The sequence below is a fragment of the Diabrotica virgifera genome, chromosome 7, assembly GCF_917563875.1.
Source record: "Diabrotica virgifera virgifera chromosome 7, PGI_DIABVI_V3a".
Lineage (NCBI taxonomy): Eukaryota > Metazoa > Arthropoda > Insecta > Coleoptera > Chrysomelidae > Diabrotica > Diabrotica virgifera.
The window spans coordinates 94,623,630-94,647,741 of record NC_065449.1 but is presented as its reverse complement, the minus strand read 5'-3'; the positions used below and the strand labels follow the sequence as shown (position 1 = coordinate 94,647,741).

The window sequence follows — 24,112 nt, the reverse complement described above, 5'->3', positions numbered from 1 at the left end:
GTCTTGTACACCGTGTATGAAAATTGGTGGAGGGTTTGCTGTGTTGTTCTCCTTGGGAGGGATTACTTCATTTTCTAGCGCTTCAAATCTATTTTCTGTTACAATAATATTTGTACTGTTTGCATTGTCTGTTGTTTTTCTGATTTTTCTTCTTTTTGAGCTTCTAATTTCTTGCCAATCGTTGCTGCTAGCTGGTTCGTTGTTTTCTTCCTCTTCTTCACTGGTGGATGGCAATCGTTGTAATTGATAATTTGAAGCAGAACTATGATATGTGATCGGCACTAATGGAATTTGTGTCTGTGGTAGTGGAGGGTACAAGTTAGGTGGCATTGGTTTAGTTGGTGCTGGTTGCGACATCGATATTAGATATGGCGTGGTTTGTACATTCATGGCTAGTTGCCCTTGTGTGTTGACTTGTTGATACATTTGTGGGTTGGTTATTGAATTATTACTAAACTCTGTATTTATCCCGGATGGAAACATATTTTGAAAAATATATTTATCATCATTTGCGTACCTGTGTATTAGTTTTCCTGGACTGGGCTTGTCACAGTCCCGAACAGGGTGTTTTTTGCTGTACTAAATTACTTCGATATGTCGATACAAGAATGGACTGAACAAATTTTATCTACGTTAAATAATCTGTGGTTAAATCACAAAATTCGAAGAGAAACTTTGAATTATGTATTTAAACTTTGACAGTTATTTTGACGTGATAGTAATTTAAAATTTTTATGTGAATCGAAAATTATTTATATGGATGGTACATTTTCATTATTTATATTTTTAAATTCAATTTTAAATATACAAGCTCAAGTTCATGTTAAGTGTAACAGTATAAATACACCCCATAAATTTATAAATATACATTCAAAAAAGCGCCATGATTGTATTAACACAAAAGTTAATGAATACAACAACCATATGTTATCGCAACTAGAATATGTTAAAATATTATCAAATTATTATAATTTTTGATATTAGCTTTTATTTTTATTGGACTATGTATAATTATATATCTATTTAATAAAGTTATTCTATAAATGTGTTTTTTTCCATTGAGATGTAAAATTATTTGATTGTAACAATTAATATCTCATGGGCCGAGCTAGGTATATTTTATATCGGGCAGTTTTAATCTTTGCGCCGACTTGGGACATTTTTAAAAGACCTACCTGTTTCTTGGGCCGAGATAGGCACTGCCCTAATTGGCAAATACCGTAGCTCAACATTTGATCATTTATTTTTTTGACATAAAAAGTACTTGACAATTGATCTAAATTGAAATCGCCCACCAAAATGAAAGAGTGGTTCGTTGAAACAATAAAATCAAAAATATTATCCAGTTCTTCCATAAACCTAGCATCTGACGATGAAGGCGAATGATATATGCAACCTATGTACCAAGTTGATGTTAAAAAATTAACTTTTAAAATTACACACCAATAATTTTTGTCAAGGACATACTTTCTTACAACAGAACATCTATAGTCACTTTTAACATATACTAACACTCCACCAGTATACCGGCTTGATGAATCACAACGAACACACATATAGTTTTCAATTCTTATTTCATTATCTTCTATGTCCTTGGTGGTCCTGGTCTCGATTAATAAAATAACCTTCGGATTAAAACATAATAGACTTTCCCTAATTAGATCTAAATTTTGCAAAACACTTTGAGCATTTATATATACAGAGAGAGTCTGTAATTTGGAATAAATTCAAAATCTAAAATACTAATTGTTTTTTTGAAAATTGCTCAGACCCGTCGATTAGTATTTCAAATTGTCCTTTTTTTACATACAATAATAATGTATACAGGGTGTCCCAATTTAGATATATGACGTCATCGTTGATTTTCTTAAATGGGAACACTATCATTTTGATAGTATTTTGATAGGGTGTGTAAAGTTATACATAACTGCAAAATATCAAATTTTTATTCTCTACCATTTACAAGATAATAAAAAATAACAAAGTTATGTCTGTAATTTGGAATAAATTCAATAATTAAATACTAATTGTTTTTTTTAAATGCTCAGACCCGTCGATTAGTATTTCAAATTGTCATTTTTGACATACAATAATAATGTATACAGGGTGTCCCAATTTAGAGATCTAACGTCATCGTTGATTTTCTTAAATGGCAACACTGTCATTTTGATAGATATTTTGATAGGGTGTGCAAAGTTATACATAACTGCAAAATTTCGAATTTTTATTCCCTACCATTTACAAGATAATAAAAAATAAAAAAGTTATGAAAAACAAGTAATCAAATAATAACTGAATTTAATTATTTCAATTAAGCAAATGCTCATAATGTTGCCCATTGACTATTTGACCATAATCGAAGGCAACATTATGAGCATTTGCTTAATTGAAATAATTAAATTCAATTATTATTTGATTACTTGATTTTCATAACTTGGTTATTTTTTATTATCTTGTAAATGGTAGGGAATAAAAATTTGAAATTTTGCAGTTATGTATAACTTTACACACCCTATCAAAATATCTATCAAAATGACAGTGTTGTCATTTAGGAAAATCAACGATGACGTTAGATCTCTAAATTGGGACACCCTGTATTATGTCAAAAATGACAATTTGAAATACTAATCGACGGGTCTGAGCATTTTTCAAAAAAAACAATTAGTATTTAATTATTGAATTTATTACAAATTACAGACATAACTTGGTTATTTTTTATTATCTTGTAAAAGGTAGAGAATAAAAATTTGATATTTTGCAGTTATGTATAACTTTACACACCCTATTAAAATAGCTATCAAAATGATAGTGTTTCCATTTAAAAAAATCAACGATGACGTCATATCTCTAAATTGGGACACCCTGTATAAATTATTATTGTATGTCAAAAAGGACAATTTGAAATACTAATCGACGGGTCTAAGCAATTTTCAAAAAAACAATTAGTATTTGAGATATTGAATATATTCCAAATTACAAACTCTCTCTGTATAACATCTGTATTAAGTTGTATATCAGGTGCAATTTTTAGTTTTTTTGATTATTTATATTATTTTTGTTGGCAATCGTGGGTCTATTATTAATGTATTTAATAGTTTTGCTATGATCACCCGAATCGATCAGATTCTGTAGTTCATTTTGTTCTTTTTTATAATACTCACGTTGCTGGTTGGTTTGATCTGCAAAGATCTTGATAATCAGTTGTTTATTTTTCAGCACAGACATAACCTTTTCTTTAGATGGTAGTATAACTTTAATTGGTCTAGTTTTCATTGGTGTAAACTTATTAAGTCTAAAAACTTTAATGCTCTTTCTGTCTATATCAAAATTTTCCAATATCTTGTTTACCGTAGTCAAGTCTTCAGCATTTCTGTCCTGTTGGGTCTTCATTTTGGACTCATTTACATTAAAAACTACAATATTAGAAGCTCTCCTCTCCCTATCCATAATTTCACTGATTAAATCTTCCTTAACACTCAATGACATTTCACCACTTCTCTTGTAACGTTGTTCTGAAGCTATTTCCTTGTGGCATTTTTATGATTAATTATTTATATGGGAAATAAGCCACAATTAAAATGAAAAAAATATAATTTTATTAACGTTTCGACGCCCAAATCGGGTGCCGTTGTCAAAATACAAAATATTACTAAAATAAACTAAAGTGTTGTTGCTAAGCAAAAAAATTCTTCTAATAATTTATTTAATCTCACTCATTTATATTGGCAATTCAGACATATATTATACATTTTAAAGTAGAAGACTTTAAAATGATATTGCCAATATTTATGAGTTGCGTTCCTGGGACGACTTACTGAAAGATAGTTCATTCGATTACATGAAATTAACCCCAACTCAAGAATATCCGTCATAAAAAATTTATAGCATGTGATATGTCTTTAAAAAGACAACCAAATGCAACGACAGTAAAATTCTCGCGTTAGAGACTTCATAGTAAATCACAAGGGAAAACCAGGAAAAACCCTGTGATACTATCCCGACATCGTAAGTATTTGGTCTTACATTAATTTACTCTCAAAAAATAATACCAAATTCTGACTTGTAACATGTTTAAATTATAAATAATATTAATAATACTAGATATATAAGTAATACTAAAATATAAAATATGTACTAGCTCGATATTATGTCTCACCTAAATAAAATTGTTCGCATTCACAAGGTATTTTATAAATGCAATTCTTTGTTCTTTCTTGATCATTGTTAGGTTTAGTTTTAGATAGAATAGATCTCAATGTGTTTGTTGTTTTGAATGTTGTTGAAATGTTGAATTTATTTCCTATTGCTTTAAGTTTCTCGGATAGTCCTTTTATATATGGTATTGATATTTTCCTCGTATTATTTCTGGTGAATGTTGTAGGATCCCGTTCTAAGTTGTTCTGTTCCATTCGATCCAATCTTGACAATTCCTTATTTATAAACGATAAAGGATAATCATTTTTTAATAAAACAGATGTTAACAATTGTTTTTCTTCTAAAAAGGAATTTTCGTTAGAACAAGTAATTTTGGCTCTATCATATAAGGATTTAATGATTCCCTTTTTAACGTTGATGTTGTGATTTGACTTGTAATTGAGATATCTGTTGGTGTGTGTTGGTTTTCTATACACTTGAGTCTCATATCCAATATCCTTCTTTGAGATCAAAACATCGAGGAAAGGTAGGCTGTTATTGTATTCGATTATTATTATTATCCAGATTTAGCCATACGGCTCACACTCCCTCTGAGGGGAAAATTGACTCATCCCAGATACCTACGGTATCAAAAGGATTGAGCTCTGGTGGGACTCTTTCCGTGTTATCGAGCCCTAGGTGACTTGGAATGCAGGTGTATCTCCCAAAAATTGTCTTACACTTCTGGCCGTCGCAAGTAGTACAGCTTTCTGCATGGTCTTATAAATATGTTCATTGAGACCCAGCTTTTTTATGCTTTCGAGGAGGGTCTTCGGAATGACTCCAGTAGTAGACATAACAATAGGTATCGTCTGGGTACTTTGCATTCTCCATTGTCTCCGTATTTGAATTTCCAGATCTCTATACTTGGCGATCTTTTCAGTAAATTTACTACGTAGATTATTGTTGTTAGGTATCGCCACATCAATTAGTGTTGTTTGTCTTGTTAATTTATTAACTAGTACGAGATCTGGTCTATTATGTGCCACTGTTTGGTCTGTGAGCACACTGCGGTCCCAGTATAGCTTGTAGTTGCCATCCTCAAGCATACTCTCAGGAACGTATTGATAATATGGGAGATAGTCCGTTTGGAGAAGTCCCAGCTTGTTAGCTATCTCTTGATGAAGGATTTTTCCCACTGCGTCATGCCGTTCCTTGTATTCAGTTGCAGCAAATGCCTGGCAGCCCCCTGTAATATGTTGGATGGTTTCTTGGGCTTGACATCCATATCGGCATCTGTCGTTTTGAACCTGAGGGTCTTTGACGATATATTTCAGGTAATTTCTGGTTGGTATAACCTGATCCTGAATGGCCAGTAATGAACCCTCCGTTTCAGGGAACATCTTTCCTAATGTCAACCAATAGTTCGACGCTGTATTGTCGACATAGTCTTGGCTGACCTCATTGGGATGTCGCCCGTGCAGAGGTTTACCCATCCAGGTGCGCAGTTTTTCGTCCTTAGTAAGGTGGTTTATGCGCATTTCTGGTTCCCTCAGTTTGATCGGTGTTGTGTCATCTACTGCGCAAATTGCGCGGTGTAGAGTAGATGTCTCAGCCTGCATCTGAAAATAACTTCTTAAATTAGCAATCTGTTTATCTAATTGCTCACCTATATCCATAAGTCCTCTTCCTCCTAAATACCGGGGTAATGTCGTTCTTTCTACTGCACTTTTAGGGTGGTGTTTTTGTGCCTTTGTGAGGTGTGTTCGTACTTTTCGCTGAAGATTTTCTATATCTGTTTTTGTCCACTTAACAATACCAAATGAATAGCTAAGCGCGGAACAAGCGTAGGTGTTTAGTGCCTTAAACAAATTTTTACTGTTAAGCTGTGAACGAAGCAGCTGTTTTATCCTTCGTATAAACTCAGTAGTTATCTCAGTTTTCATTTGCTTATGGTCAATTTTCCGCGCCTGCTTTACTCCAAGATATTTGTATATATCGTTTTCACCCATGGCCTGGATGTTCTGGCCATTTTGCATATCGAATCCACCGGGCTGTATCTTTCCTCTGACTATATTTAAAACGCGGCACTTGTCTAGTCCAAAGTGCATATTAATATCATTAGAGAATGTTTCTACTGTTTTTAGCATTTCTTCTAGATTGTCTCGAGTAGAAGCCATTAATTTCAAATCATCCATATACAACAGATGATTAAGCTTCGCTACTACAGTATTGTTGTTTTTAATGCTAAAACCTGAGTCAGTGGAATTTAATAGCTGTGATAGAGGGTTCATAGCCAAACAGAACCACAATGGACTCAGCGAGTCTCCTTGAAACAGGCCCCGGTTGATTGCGATATTTTCCGTTTCGATATTGTTTTCACCAGGTATTTGGAGGTGAATTTTAGTCTTCCAACTTGTCATTATATGCCTTAAAAAAGTCACTATGTTATCATCGACTTTGTATATTCTCAATATATCTATAAGCCATTCATGCGGCACTGAATCAAAGGCCTTTTTATAGTCAATAAAGGTAGTAAAGAGGTTCCTTTTTTTGGTGAATGCCTGGTTAGAAATGACTGAGTCGATGATCAGTTGTTCTTTGCAACCCATAGAACCCTTAGCGCATCCTTTCTGTTGAGGCTCTATGATATTGTTTAGAGCACAGTGTTGGTAGATACGCCGGGTTATACAGGATGTGACCAATTTATACAAAGTTGGAAGACAAGTAATTGGGCGGTACTTGGCTGGATCTTGGGTGTTATTTTGATCCTTCGGTATTAAATAAGTGGTTCCCTGAGTTAGAAATGATGGTATTTCCTGCGGGTTAGAAATAACATGATTAATTAATGTTGACAAGCACTCATGAATACTCCAAAACTTCTTAAGCCAGAAGTTCTGAACTCCGTCTGGTCCAGGAGATTTCCAGTTATGAAGCTCTTTGATGATATTTGAGACCTCATCGGTAGTGAATGGTTCGTAGTTAGCTGTGACATAGTGGTGACAGTTCTGCGTCGTATCTTCTATCCAGCCAGCATTGTTGTTAAGAGCAGCTGGTGTGGAAAGTTGATTTCCCCAAAACTCATGAATCTCTTCTTGGCTTGGGTAAGACTTGTCGACACTTTCTACGGTGGAATTGAGTTTTCGGTAGAACGCCTTCTCGGAGTTCTCAAAAAGTGCATTGTCACATTTTCGGTTGTTACTAACTTTATACCTTCTTAATCGACCTGAATAGACGGAGAGTTTTTGTTTTATTGTATCCAGACACTGTTGGGCTGTGTTATTTTCCGGATCGTATCTCGAGTGTCTTGCAGTGCTCCGCATTATTTCTTCAGCTCTCTTAATGACTTTTCTACTTGTTACACCTCTTATATATTCTGTTACTTGACCAATATCCCTACGCAGTAATTCAATTTTTCCTAGAAGTCTTTTTTCCCAAGGTGCAGTCCTGTTACAAGTCCTTCCGTTATTAGTACCCCGTCTTGTTCTGATCTTAACGCCCATTACATTAGCAATTGCTGTTGCTGCACAGTAGATTAGCATATGCAGATATTCCAATGAGTGGGCTTCTACGACATAGTTGGGTAGGACTTCAGTGTTCACAATTTGTAACAGCGCACCTAGTTTCTTACAAGAGTTTATTCGTGGTAGCGGTGGTCTGCTAAGTGGATTTGTTCCATTAAACTCTTGTACAGCACGAGCCATTTCGTTTGCTAGACTATCGCGCAACTCGTTGTTTTCCTGCTCTGTATTGTCAGGTTGAGTTTTTGCTATAGGAATCTCAGGAATCTGTTCATCAAGAACTGCATTAGGGACTTGATCTATAACTAGCTCTTGGTTATTAATCTCCCGTTCGACTTCGCTTTTGATCGTATTGCGTCTAGTCTCTGGGATAAGGTTGTTTCTTATGATTACCCGGTATTGATCTGATACTCTTTGCTCCGATACTTGAATATCTGGGTACTCCCTGCAAAATTCGGCATACAGCTGTTGTCTGTAGCCGATCGTTTCTTGACCGAGGTTTGTCACCTTATAATAGGAGCGCAAAATGCTTTCGTTAATGGACACAGTCCATTTCATGCGCTGCCTCGGTCGTCCCGCTTGAGTGAGCGCCGGCTGATGTTCCAGCGCAGCACCTTCAGCGAGTGGAGCTCTTGCTGTTGTTTGGCTCGCTTGTGGTTGTTGTTCTTGTTGTTGGGCTGTAGCTGTTTGTGTGACAGGGGCCCGCCTCCTCAACACCCTGCCTTATTATTATTATTATTATTATTATTATTATTATATTCGAGCTAGTACATATTTTATATTTTAGTATTACTTATATATCTAGTATTATTAATATTATTTATAATTTAAACATGTTACAAGTCAGAATTTGGTATTATTTTTTGAGAGTAAATTAATGTAAGACCAAATACTTACGATGTCGGGATAGTATCACAGGGTTTTTCCTGGTTTTCCCTTGTGATTTACTATGAAGTCTCTAACGCGAGAATTTTACTGTCGTTGCATTTGGTTGTCTTTTTAAAGACATATCACATGCTATAAATTTTTTATGACGGATATTCTTGAGTTGGGGTTAATTTCATGTAATCGAATGAACTATCTTTCAGTAAGTCGTCCCAGGAACGCAACTCATAAATATTGGCAATATCATTTTAAAGTCTTCTACTTTAAAATGTATAATATATGTCTGAATTGCCAATATAAATGAGTGAGATTAAATAAATTATTAGAAGAATTTTTTTGCTTAGCAACAACACTTTAGTTTATTTTAGTAATATTTTGTATTTTGACAACGGCACCCGATTTGGGCGTCGAAACGTTAATAAAATTATATTTTTTTCATTTTAATTGTGGCTTATTTCCCATATAAATAATTTCTCTTGTAACCTTCAACACATTTTTTTACTTCTTGTAACTCGTTTTGTAAATCACCAATTTTTTGTAGTAATGTAGGAATTAATTTAACTCCGGCTTCACATTCTTCACAGTAATACTTCAATAATCTGGGTCCCTTAGGATCAATAACTTTTAATTCACTAGCAGTAAGATTCGAACAAACCCTCTGGCAGCTATCACATGTTATATATGGTCTGTTATTTATAATTTTACAAACAACACACTCCATAATAATCGTCAAATTAAAAATTAAAGAATTAGGAAAGTAGGCACGCCACTGGTAATTATTCCAAAACAGACGGAGCTTATCCTTAATTGATTTTTAATCAAATTATTGTAATTGCTTTTGAGCAAAAAAAAACGAAAAAGAGAACTGCAAAACTGCACTAATTTTCACAGATTTCTTAGATCAGAACACTTCAACTTCAAAAACACAACTTTAGGCAGAAACTGCAGACCTTTCTCACCATGTAGGTATGACTTTCAACAATTCAATTGAAGGTTTTACCACTAAATTTTGATAAAAACAATCACAAGACAATATACATGTTAATGTTGTTTATATGTTTTTTTGTTGTTTATATGTTTAAACAGTGGCAAGCAACTAGAGCGCCACAAACAAAAACGCAGTTGAACAATGCTGCAAAGGAGCTAAAAGAGATGATAGCAACAGAAAAGAATCTATAATTCAGTGAATACATTAAACAACTAGATACAACTGAACAAACAACTACTCCCTATGGAAGGCTACTCGAAAATTAAAAAGACCCCAATACAATATACCACCATTAAAAAAAGAGCAAGGCGGATGGTTAAAAACACCAAAGGAAAAAGCAGAGACATTTGCAAACCAGCTAAGAACTGTATTCATTCCCAATGAAACAACTGACCCCAACCAAGAGGAAACAATAATAGCCCAATCAGGGAACGCAAAATTTTACGAAAACCTCCAAAAAAATAAAGGAAGGATGAAAATTTGGGAATAGGTAGTTGAAATTGTCTATTATTATATAAGAAAAAGTTTACAATTCTACATCCCCTCCATTTTACAAAAATTGTAAAATACGGGGTGAGAAATTTTTTCTCGGGGTGAAAAAATATACGTTCAAAATAAGTCCGGAATTGGATAAAATGACTAATTCTAAGTAACTTTTGTTCTATAGAGTTTTTTTACTAAGTCAATACTTTTTGAGTTATTTGCGAGTGAATATGTTATGTTTAACAAAATAAAACATGTTTTTGAACGGTTTTTCTGAGATAACTCAAAAAGTAAGTATTTTAGCGAAAAAAAAAATTCTTAGCAAAAATATAGCCCATAAAAAATTGAAAAAAATGGTGTATACATGGTGGATACAAAATTACGTTTGCTACTTTTATTCTTTGGTTAAAAAAGTATGGAAATTACAATAAATACATGTGTTTTCTTGTTAAAAAACTGACAACGAATAGCAATTAAGGTTATTTAAAAAAAGCCGGATTTAAAAAAAATAGAAACACCTGCCGAAAAACAAAAGCAATTTTGGTGCGTGGATAATTGGGCATACCTCCTCGTGGTTGAAACGGGTGTGCCCAGTTAACGCTACGTACAAAATGGCTGAGAACGAGTATAGTGTGGACGAAAAGACAAGAAAAAGAGGAGATGAATCGGAAGATGAGGCAGACGATAGCAGAAGTAAAAAAGTACATCGGTCGCCTGGGAATGATAGGCAACTAGAAAAAATATTGGAGAGCCTAAATATTATCACAATGGAAATAAGGGAACTAAGAGAAGAGCAAAAAGAGTACAGAGCGGAAATGAAGGAACTCAGACAAGAAAATGAAAAGCTGAAACAGGAAAACAGAGAAACCCAACAAAAAGTGGAAGAATTGGAAAATAAAATAGACAGAATGGAAAAGGACAAAAGACGAAATAATATAATACTGCAGGGAGTAGATATGGATACCTACGATCAAAACATAACAAAAGATAACGTCCAAGATTTTTTATGCAATGCACTAAAAGTTGAGACAAAAATAAAAAGCGCAAGAAAAATTGGAAGTAAATCCTGCTTGATTGAGCTCGAAAATGCAACGGACAAAGAAGAAATTATGAAAAATAAAGGCAAATTGAGAGACATAAAGGGAAAAGAAATATATATTAATGACGACATGGACAAAAATGAACGGATGATACAGGGTAAAATCAGAACGAAGGCAAAAGAGGCTAAATTGGAAGGAAAAAACGTCAAGGTAGGATTTCAAAAAATAAAAATAAATGAGGAGGTATGGACATGGAATAAACATCAGCAACAACTCTTAAAAATAGAAAACCAAAACAGAAACCAAAAAAACTAAACGACGTAAATGAAACGGTAGCAACAACGGCAATGGACAAGGAGACGATTGGGATTAAAAACAAGAAAATGAAAACTAATTTGGGAACATGGAACGTAAGAGGCACTTATGAAACGGGAAAACTTAAAGAATTAATTAGAGAAACAAAAAGATATGAAATAGATATATTAGCTTTACAAGAAACAAAACAATTAGACACAGAAATAGTAGAAATAGATGATATAGTATTTTTTCAAAGTGGGGGGAATAACAGATTGCTAGGAACAGGCTTTATCATACAGAAAAAATGGAAAACCAGAGTGATGAATTTCAAGCCGATATCAGATAGAATGTGCACAATCAGGTTAAAAGGGAATCAACGAAACATAAGCATAATAAATGTACATGCACCAATAGAAGACGCCACCGAAGAAGACAAAGATGCATACTATGAGCAACTAGAGAGAGAATATGACAGATTACCAGCATTTGATATCAAAATAGTAATGGGAGACTGCAATGCTAAAGTGGGAAAAGAGGATATATATGAAAATATAACAGGAAAATACAGTAAACACGATGTATCAAATGATAATGGTCAACGAATTATAGGTTTTGCCACAGAAAGACAAATGGTAATAAAAAGCACATACCAACGCAGAAAAGATATACATAAAGGAACGTGGATTTCCCCTGACAAAAGGACAATAAATCAAATAGACCACATATTAATAGAGAAGAAGCACGCCCATAATATAATAAATATAAAAAGTATGAGAGGAGCGGAATGTGACTCAGATCACTTTTTGGTAAGAGCAGCCTATAGAATAAATGCTAATATAAAGAAAGACAATCAAAGGGACAAAGAAATCAAAAAACAATTCAACACAGCAATACTAAAAGATAATATGACACAGAAGAAGTACGAACAACAAATAACCAGCAGACTAAACGAAGAACCAGAAACACTAGACCCGGAAGAAAAGTGGGAAAGCATAAAAGAAGCAGTTTTAAACACCAGTAAAGAAATATTAATTAAAGGTAATAGAAAACAAAAAGCAAAAGAATGGTATGATGAGGAATGTCAAAAAATAGCAGAAGAAATTAGAAAAATAAGAATAAAAAACTTAAGAAATAATAGTGACATTAGCACACAAGAATATAGAGAATTGAAGAGAATTATGAAGAGAACATGCAGAAATAAAAAAAGAAAATACAACGAAGAAAAACTCAAAGTGATAGAGGAAAAATTCCAAAAAAAGGAAATAAGATCCTTTTACCAGGAAACAAGAAAAATGGAAAGGGGATATCAGAAACATAACCCATATATGAAAAATGAGGAAGGAATATTAATAAATGAACCCGGGGAAATAATGAGAAATTGGCAAACTTATTTTACACAACTTTTAAACAAAAACGAAGAAGAAAGGGGAACAATCCAGGAAATTGAAGATGACCATATAGTAATAGAAACACCTACGAGGGAAGAAATAGAAAATGAAATAAGAGGGCTAAAAAACAATAAAAGCCCAGGAATAACGGAAATATCGGCGGAAATGATAAAGGCAGGAGGAAAAAGACTACACAAGGAGATACATAGCCTGATAAAAAGTATATGGGAAACAGAAAGAATGCCAGGAGAATGGACCAGGGCAAGGATATGCCCCATACATAAAAAAGGTGATAAAATGAGATGTGAAAATTATAGAGGTATCGCGTTGCTAGAAGTCGTGTACAAAATATTGACAAACATCTTAAGAAAAAAGCTGAATCAATACACGGAAAAGATATTGGGCGAATATCAGGCAGGATTCAGAAGTAATAGGTCGACGACAGACCAAATATTTGCGTTAAAAGAAATCCAAACTACGTGCTACGAACATAAAATAGCAGTATACGTCCTGTTCGTCGACTTTAAACAGGCCTATGATACGGTAAAGCGGCAACAGATGTACGCACTAATGAAAGAAATGGGCATACCAAGTAAAATCGTCAGGATGGTAAAGATGACTATGGATAACTCCACAAACGAAATAGCATGGAAGGGACATAAATCAAATAATTTTGAAACAAAGGAAGGATTAAGACAAGGAGACCCACTATCAACGACTCTTTTTAATGTAATACTGGAAGGAATAATCAGGAAAAGTAAAATAAGCACACAGGAAACGATTTTTAAAAATGGCCACCAATGTATTGCATTCGCAGATGATCTAACATTATTATCGACAAGTAAGAAAGAGCTAACAAAATTAATGAGCAATATAATAAAACAAGCCAAACCTTTTGGTCTTCTCATAAATAAGGAAAAGACAAAATACATGATAATGGGAGAAACAGATAAAGAAAATGAAGACAATTTCACATTGGAGATAGAAGGAGAAAATGTATGCGCATTTAAAAGAGTTTCAGAATTTACATACCTGGGTGTAAAAGTAGATGAAAAGGGACATGGGGAAGGGGAAATAAAAGCAAGAATAGCAAAAGCAAACAAAAAGTATGGAGCATTGCGTCCATTAATGAAATCCAAAGATGTGTCAAGAAAAACAAAAATAAGAATCTACAAAACAGTTATCAGACCTACAGCTACATATGCATGTGAAACATGGGTGCTTAAAAAATCAGAAATAGACCTTTTAGAAAGATGGGAGAGGAAAATACAACGAGCAATATATGGAGGCGTGAAAATAGACGGTCAATGGAGAAGAAGAAATAATAAGGAACTTGAAGAACTATATAATGAACCAAAAATAACGACGGCAATCAAAGCACAGAGAATCCGATACTTAGGACACATAGAAAGAATGGGAAAGGCGAGAATGCCAAAAATGGTTCTATTACGTAAGCCAATACAAAAAAGAAGAATAGGAAGACCAAGAAGGAGATGGAAGGACAGCGTATATGAAGACTTAAAACAAAGTAATATTGTAAACTGGAAAGAAAAAGCTTTGGACAGAAAACAATGGAAGGAAGTGGTGAAGAAATGTATGGAAAGACTATAATGTTAAGTGTAGTATTAAGTGTTTTATACAAACAAATGTAATATTGTATATATTATAGTAGTATAGGATATAGCATTATATATAAATATGTAATAGTAATTGTAAGGAAAAATTAAATCTTTCAGCCCTAGGCCTTCACGGCCTGTTGAGCTTAATAAATAATAAATATAATTTAATGTTATAAGCCACAATATTACTCAAGACGTTTTAAAGAGAATTAAATGCTACAAAGATGATACAACAGCTGTTAGATGTTTTTCTACGGTAGATAAAGAAGCAGTCAAGACGTCAACTAATACTGTATGTGTGAAATATAAAAACGATGGTGATGAAACCAAAGAGAACTTGCATAATGAAATTACTCATTCTATAACATTATGGCAAAAGTTAAATAGACATTTATAAAATTTGGTGTCATCCAGGATGTAAAGATTATAAAGGCAACAATTCCCAATATTTTACCTTTACTGCAAGTATATTTCACGATACCTTAGATTAATGAAAACTTCTTAAATCTATGCACGATACCAACTTCTAATGCGTCAAGCAAGCGGTCTTTTTCGGCTTTAAAAAGAATAGAAATATATTTAACGCCAAATTAGGATCAAGAAAATCTAGACGCATATCACTATTGTATTATAGAAAATGAAGACCTCGAGCAACTGAATTGTGATAGTATTATATGACAGATTGCTAATGCTGGTCAAAAAAAGTGATCTAATTTTTGTCATAAGTATGTATTTTTTAGAATATATTTTTTTGTACGTCATGTGTTGTTTTGTGTAAATTTCTGTTTTTTTATTATTTGTATATCTGTATTTTTAAATGTAATTTTTGGAATATTTTTTACGTTTGCTATTTTTATTCTTTGGTTAAAAAAGTATGGAAATTACAATAAATACATGTGTTTTCTTGTTAAAAAACTGACAACGAATAGCAATTAAGGGGGCCCCTAAATATTCAGCGCTCAGGGCCCGAAGTTAGGTTAAACCGGCACTGTCAGAAAATCCCGGCATTACTGTATTATGTGTAAAAACTTTGTGTTGCTGACTCTGAAAAATTTCACATGATCTTTAAGAAAAAATAAGTACTTTGTAAAATTATGTTTCATAATATAATAAACAAGTTCTAATTATCTTTAAAATCATTTTCCCCGACGTTTACTTATACACGAACGGCAGCAACCCCTAAAATTATGTTATACCGAGCACGAAAATAAACTTTCAGGTGAATGACGAATTTTGGTCAGTCTTTATGTTTTCGAGGTCTCTGAATCCGAATTTGAAGTTTATTTGTATCTAAAATTGGTGGAAAATGTTCAAAAATCAAATTTTAGGCAAAAACACCAAAAATCAATTTAGATGATTTTTCAACTTTAACTCGCTGTATCTTGGGTTACTGTAAATATTTCCTTGCGAAAATTTTATTGTATTATCTTTGACGTCTTTATATAACAATGAGATTTGTCCGAGATGTTCAAACAAATTAAAAGTGTAGTTGTTAATTTTTAAACATTTTGTCAGATTTCGTTAGTTTCATGTTTACTTAAAAAAGTTAAGTGACAAACTTTTTAGTTTATAATTTTAACCAACGCAGCAATAAAACATGTCACGAAAAAGTTTTCTGGAAAATTTCAAGTCCAAATATGCAATAGGAAAAAAGTTATGGGACTTTATAGCCGAGTGGCACTCCCCCCCCCCCCCCAAAAAAAAAACGCTTATTTCTCGTGATACTGAGCACGGTGTGGTGAATGGCTAATTTTTATCATACTTTATGTTTTTGATAGTGCTGAAAACGAAAATGATGTTTATTTTGAATTTTATGTGGGGGAACATTGTCAAAATCGCAATTTTACCCTAAAAATAAAAGAAAAGAAATCACTTTTTTCTTAAAATTAAAAGTAGCACCATTTTTTTTCTATAAAACACGTTCTTTGTACTCTATAATATTTTAACATAAACTTAATTAAAACGCTAAATTTCAAATTTTGTCACTCAACTTTTGCGATTGCGATTAAACTTTGCAATTCAGGAATCTTCACCTTTTACTTTAAAAAAGTCATAACTTGTATTATAATAAGACTATTATCATAATAAAACTGAAAAATTGAAACTGGTCCCATTGTCTTCAAAAAGGTGAGAAATATATACTACAAAAAATTGTATACAAACATTGTATACAAAATTCAGAAAAAAATATTAAAATTGAACAGAGTTGTAGGGAGTTAAACACAAAAAAAAAACGTGATTTTTTTTCATTTTTAGAGTAAAATTGCGATTTTGACAATGTTTCCTCACATAAATTCAAAATAAACCTCCTTTTCATTTTCAGCACCATCAAACACATAAAGTATGACAAATATTTTTTGGGAAAGTGCCAGTCATCTATAAAGTTAGAAGAAATATGCTTTATTGTCATGAAAAATTTAACAATTTTATAGACAAAGCTTACGAGACTCATAAATAAGAACAATAACAAATAACAAATACAATTTACTAAAATGATATAAATCGTCTATATAAATAACATATAGTGAAGAGAAACAAAAAACCGTAACAATCTATTGCAAATTAAAAAAAAAGTTGCAAACAAATAACAAATACAATTTACTAAAATGATATAAATCGTCTATATAAATAACATATAGTGAAGAGAAACAAAAAACCGTAACAATCTATTGCAAATTAAAAAAAAAAAAGTTGCAAATTGCATAACCTACCTTAAGAAATTTAATAAGTTAAGTTAAGCTGCTGCATATGACACTCAAATATAGATTAAGATTATACATACTTATGTATAAATAAGAATATTGTACTTTCTCTGTTATTGGTTAAGAAACTCTGCTGTTGAATAATATGGTCTTTCAGATAAATAGGTTTTAGTCATTTTACGGAACTTGGGGAAAGATGTTGCAGATTTAAGTTGTAGAGGGAGATGGTTGTAAAGTTTTTTTTGCAGAATATAATATAGATTTCTTTACTAACTCACTGGACGGGATCGGTAAATAGATGTCAAAGGTAGAATTTCGGGTGGAGGAATAGTCATGTCTAGGTCTTGCTGGAAAGACATGTAGATGTTTACGAATTAAGCACAGTTTCTAAAATATAGAGAGACGGTAGTGTTAGAATCCTGTGATCTTTGAAGTAGCTTCTGCAATGTGTTATTCTTCTGAGGCCAAACAGATATCTTATTGCTCTTTTTTGTAATTTAAAAATAACATCAGATTGGGCAGCCGTACCAGAACCCCAAAAAGGGAGACCATATCGAAGATGTGCCTCGAACAAAGAAAAATAAATATGTTATTTTGGAAGAGGCTAAATTCATTTCCTTCGAAACAGATCTTATTTGCAAAGCAAGCTGAGGATAGTTTTTTGCTTAACACATCAATATGAAGGGACCATTTAAGGTTGCTATCTAAAAAAATACCAAGAAACTTTACAGAATCAACGATACTGATCTGGCTGTTATGAAGAGGCAAGGGTTGAAGAGCTCCTTTATAGGATAATGCTACTGTTTTATCTATGTTAAAAGAGAGTAAATTTGAATCGGACCAGAATTTTATTGTGAGTAGATCAGAAGTTATAGTAGCATGAAGAGTTGCGATATTTGAGTTGCTCCTAGTGATACTGGTATCATCAGCAAAAAAAAACTTTTCCCTCGATTTTTAAGCTAGTGATGTCATTAATAAAGATAAGGAAAAGTAGAGGACCCAATACTGAACTTTGTGACTACCCCACATACAACATTTTTGAGACTAGAGTCTGTATCATTTGCTCTAACCAGTTGTTTAATATTATCCAAGTAAGATTGAAACCAGTTCGAAGAAATACCTCGAATTCCATAGAAATCTAGTTTTTTTATGAAAATATCGTGATTCACACAATCAAAAGCTTTGGCATAATTACAAAAAACAGTGGCAGTGTGCAGATTATTGTTTAATGCTTGATAAACGTCATGTAGTACAGAAAACATGGCATCTGTGGTACATTTATTATTTAAAAAGCCGAACTGATTTTGTGATAAAATATTGTTATCAACGAGAAATGACATAATTCAGGCTTTTATGAGTCTCTCAATAATTTTGGAGAGTACCGGTAGTAATGCTACCTGTAGCAGGCGTCTATAACTGCAGGCATTTGATTTTTCACCACCCTTATGAAGAGGAATAATAGTTACATAACTTTTTTCCTATTGCATATTTTGACTTGTAACTATCCAGAAAACTTCTTCATGACTTATGTTTTAATGATAAACTAAAAAATTTGTCACTCAACTTTTTTAAGTAAACATGAAACTAACGAAATCTGACAACAAAATGTTTAAAAATTAACAACTCCTCTTTTAATTTTTTTTAAACATTTTGGACAAATTTCATTGTTATCTAAATACTTCAAAGATGATACTCAGCGAGTTAAATTTGAAAAATCATCAAAATTGATTTTTTGTATTTTGCTTAAAATTTGATTTTTGGACATGTTCCACCAATTCTAGATAAAAATAAACTTCAAATTCGGATTCAACGACTTCAAAAACATAAAGAATGACAAAAATTTGTCATTCACCTATCATGGTCGCTTTTTCGATTTCTAAGCCTCCAATTAGGGGTGTGCCACTCGCCTATTATAGAAAAATGGATATGCCACAGACACGACTGCATATGCAGTCACTTACTCCATAAGGGAGCGTTCAAGTATTACATAACTCGATTTTTGAAGATTTTTAACCAACCTGCGTTACGTAATACTTAAACGGTCCCTAGGAAGACGTGGCTACATGTGAAGCGTGTCCGTGAATGTGTTAAATGAAGGGTACGTTATTGTAAGATTTGTTAAATGTCAGAAACTGTCATGGCTGGGACATGCCCAGAGACAAGAAGATACAAAAACAATAATGAAAATCAAAAATGAATAACCATTATCAATTTCGTTGCAAAACGAAAATACAGCCGAACCATATCCTAGTCCAATCAGAGAGTGCAACAAGCACCTCTACCGGTTTCGAAACTTATTAGTCTCTCATCAGGAGGCACATATGCTGCTCTCTCTGATCCAACCAAAACAAACCCCAGCGTGCAGTCCCGGATTGCAACGAACGAAATGGCATAGATGCCCTAGCAGCAACTGCCAATAATGAAAATATTACAGTGGATGCTGATAGGAAGATGAAAAAAAAAGGCTAAGAATGAGATGGTTAGTTGATAAGGGCAAAAATGAGGTCTAAATGGAAGGACATAGCCAGAAAGGCAAAGACCCATCCAGGGTTATGTTTTATGATGTCAAAAGAAGATAATAGTATAATATCTCTCAACGCATACCTAATAGATGGCTCAAAAGCAGAACTTTTCAATGTTTACTCAACTGTAATAAATGTGGATCAAATGACTATTTCTACACCATAAACAAAAAAATAGAATCATAATATTAATAAAAATGAAACCATGTATTTATTATTTAATAACAACTAGGTGGATGTAATTATACAGGGTGTAACAAAAATACAGGTCATAACTTTAGTCACATATTCTGGGACCAAAAATAGTTCGATTGCACCTAACTTACCTTAGTACAAATCTGCACATAAAAAAAGTTACAACCTTTTGAAGTTACAAAATGAAAATCGATTTTTTCCAATATATAGAAAACTATGAGAGATATTTTATTGAAAATAGACATGTGGTATTCTTATGGTAGTAGTATCTTAAGAAAAAATTATAGTGAAATTTGGACACCCCTTAAAAATTTTATGGGGGTTTTGTTCTTTTAAACCCCCCCAAACTTTTGTGTACGTTCCAATTTAATTACTATTGTAGTACCATTAGTTAAACACAATATTTTTAAAACTTTTTTGCCTCTTAGTACTTTTTCGAAAAGTCAGTTTTTATCGAGATATTTTGAATATTTGTCAAATCCACCACATATTTGTATATGGCTAAGTACGATTATGGAGACTTGGTAATAATATGAAAATTTATTTATGATTTACATTTTTAGGTATATTTTGAACCATATTAAAAAAGAAGTAATATCTCGATAAAAAGTGCCTTCTCGAAAAAATACAAAGAGGCAAAAAAGTTTTAAAAACACTGTGTTTAACTAATGGTACCGCAGTAAAAGTTAAATTGGAACATATACAAACATTTGGGGGGTTTAAAGGAACAAAACCCCCATAAAATTTTTATGTAAACATATTAAAAAAGAAGCCGCAACTCGATAAAAACTGCCTTATCGAAAAAATACTAAGAGGCAAAAAAGTTTTAGAAATATCGAATTTAACTAAGGGTACCACAATAATAATTTAATTGGAACGTACACAAAAGTTTGGGGGGTTTAAGGGAATGAAACCCCCACAAAATTTTTATGGGGTGCACAAATTTCACTTTAATTCTTTTTTAAGATGTTCCTGCCATAATAATGCCACATGTCCATTTTCAATAAAAAATCTCTAATAGTTTTCGATATATTCGAAAAAATCGATTTTCATTTTGTAACTTCAAAGGGCTGTAACTTTTTTTATGTGCATATTTGTACTAAGGTAAATTAGGTTCATTCGAACTATTTTTGGTCTCAGAATATGTGATTTAATTTATGACCTGTATTTTCGTTACACCCTGTATATTGTTTTATTTAGTAATGCAATCAAAATGGTTTTTCTTAACTTATGATACTACTATCTCAATCATATAATAAAATAGTTTATTAAAAAAATGGATGAAACCTCAAACCCTTAAGAAATAACCTAAAAAATAAGTTAACAATTATTGGCTATTAGACCAGCACATGGCATACATTCTTCTGTTTATAATGTTGTTCATCTTTATCAAAAGATGACAGGTGATCTATAATTTACATAAAATACTTTTCTGTGATATTTTTACTTATTTCTAATGTAAAAAAATGCTTTAATTCCTTCAAACATGGATGTATCAGTACACTATGTAACCATAAACAAAGAAATAGGTATAATTTTGTGTATAATAAATAAACCATGTGATTGATGTACCTAATGTAAAATTATATTTATAATAACTCACAGGGGCTCAAGCTCAAACATTGCATTTGGTTTGGTTCATAGGCATAACCATTTGGTTGTATTTTGAGCTCTATATCGATGGCTTAGTGTGAAAACCTCGTATCTCATTTTTTTTCGAAAATGACATTTTGGTGGTTTTAGTTTGAAAACCTTGTATCTCACGATTTACAACTGTTAGAAAAAATCCAAATACACTAGACTATTTTCTACAGCCGAAAAAAGAAACCACGTATATCGATTGCTCTCTTGATTTAGTGTGAATACCACTTATATTTATAACCAAGACTTTGGTACTTAATTTGGAGTATTTGTTTGAGAGATTCGACTTGGAGAAATGATTTTTGTGAACAGTAAAAGGTAGTCCTGCATGCAGAAACATTTTATGAACCTTAAATCAAAAGATTTGTACTGTATCAACCTAGTATTTGGAGGTGTGCAATAAGCTATGAAAAATGAAAACCTCGTAAATAATAATAAACACAACATCATTTAAGATGAAAAACACGTATATCAAGATATACGAGGTTATCATAGTTACTTGGGCAAAGGCTCTATATACTGCAAGGATATTTACGTGTTTTTCATAGTTAATATTTGTATTTCCAATTTAATAGCAACATTTAACACTTTTAGCTCTAGACCAATATTTGTCTCAATGTGCTCGAATTAAAAATATGTAACGGTAATTTTTGTTTTTAGGTTATATTATGCAGAAAATCAGTTTTTTGCCTCCCCTGTAAAATTGTAATTTAATGAGATACGAGGTTTTCACACTAAGCCATCGATATGCTTAACACCATTACTATTCCATACCCCCAGAGACCACCCAGTAGTTGTAACTCCCCCCCTTTGGCCTCCATTTGGATAATTGTTTTAATTTTGTATTATTAACCTTCATAGGCCTGAACGGGATCCTTTTACATTACACCAAACATCTTATAACCACTGATTTATTATATTTAGATTTTTTCCAAGAGATCACTGTATGATTTACAATACATAACTATGTACACACCAGCCAAGAAAGGAAAAGATATTGTGGGAATCCCATATCCTATCTAAAGAACATTTTATATTACTTATTGCAAGGTAATTATTAATAATTATTGATATTATCATTGACAATAAAGATTGATATCTATATCTATATTGTTAACTATATTTTCTCTAGTTAATACATATACAATATTATAACATATTAATCACTATATGTATGTATTTGCAAAATATGTTGCAACTTACCAAATCTTTTGGGATGTCTTTTTTCAACTCATACCAAGTTCTTTCCAGATGTATTTGATTAATTGGTAATTTACTAGGATTCTAAAAAATTATCATTAAGAATATGATATAAAAAGTCCTTATAAGTGCTTACTTTAAACACAGAAACAAACTGGTATTTGATATTTTCATTGGCATTTTCGTTAAGAGACAGCTTATTCAAACTAGCACCAACATTCTTTATTTCTCTAACAGACATTGTCGTTCACTCTAAAATCAACTCTAAAACTTTGAGGAAAATAGAAAATATGAAGACGGAAAGTACTTAACTCTTCACCAAATTCCTAACCAAAAAATTTATATCAAAAATCAAACGATAGCAACTTTCTGTTGTCAAATTGTCAATTTTAAACTGTCAAGTATACAACTCCGACTTTCTGTCATTCTGTCAAAACGATCGACCCATAACTAGGTTAGAGATGGGCATTCACACAATAAATAAAAATCTTTAGAGCATACTACTACGGAGAATACTAGTAGGGGAATAAAGTTTAATTTGTCTTTGTTTAATGTCTCATTAAAATAGAAAAGACAAAAATTTTTCGAAAAAGATTTACAATGCAAGTTTTCCTAAACACAAATACGAAACCTAGTCTAAGCAACATCTCATTCTAAAATAAATGCATCATAACATAAGTATAATAGTTTAGATCTTTTAGATCATTTTTAGAATAACGAGAACATAAGAAGAAATCAACAAGATAATTGACGATGAATGTATAGTCTCTTTATTGTCTATGACTCGATTTATTTACAAACTCACCCAGAGATCACTAGTCCAGAGAAATAAGATTTTTCTCGTGACACATCCCCCTCCAGGCCGAAACCAAATTTTTTGAGTAGTATGGACATCTATATTAATAACCTATATGTTTCCTGCAGCCGATTTTGATGATATACATAGTTATAAACAAATGAAGATCAAAAAACGCTAAATTTTCGCTTTTTTCGTCTATTACTAAAAAGTGAAGCATTTTAAACGAATTTGAGAGTAACAAACTAATAAATCATATAAAAAACTTCAATATGGCGTTCACTACGTATCTATATCCTTATTTGTTGCTTAGAAAATTGCAAAATAAATCATAAATTTTGAGATTATATAAATGTTCATAACTTATGTAAAAATTAAGTTAGAACTTTCTTGTTTCACAGAATGCTGAGACTTCTGGTGCTTAAATTATATTCTAAATTTCAAAGCAATTGGTCAAATAGTTTAAAAGTTATTTAATTTGTTTATCCCAAATTAATGTTTTTTGCGACACTATAAGTCAGAAAACGATGAGGTTATATTAATACTTCTGACAGTTAATTTTTAGAAGATTTATGCTATTAACTTAATTTAAAAATAATGACAAAAAATAATTTTAAATAGTGTAAAATTATTTTGCAAGAACATTTTTTGCTTATAAACAATTAGAATAACTTTTTAACCGTTACCTGTAAAAACATTAT

The 24,112-nt window shown here is 32.2% G+C and overlaps 1 protein-coding gene across 1 annotated transcript in view; it reads right to left on the bottom strand.

Moving 5' to 3' along the window:
- Positions 1-22,995, bottom strand: part of LOC114327499 (activating signal cointegrator 1 complex subunit 2) — a 125,740-nt gene extending 102,745 nt beyond the window's left edge. Inside the window, exons 1-2 of the mRNA XM_050655736.1 lie at positions 22,752-22,995; positions 22,619-22,699 (exon numbers count right to left, since the gene is read on the bottom strand). Coding sequence (XP_050511693.1) covers positions 22,619-22,699; positions 22,752-22,856 — 186 coding nt within the window. The 5' untranslated portion in view covers positions 22,857-22,995. The remainder of the gene's footprint in view (positions 1-22,618; positions 22,700-22,751) is intronic.
- Positions 22,996-24,112: the final 1,117 nt, after the last annotated feature.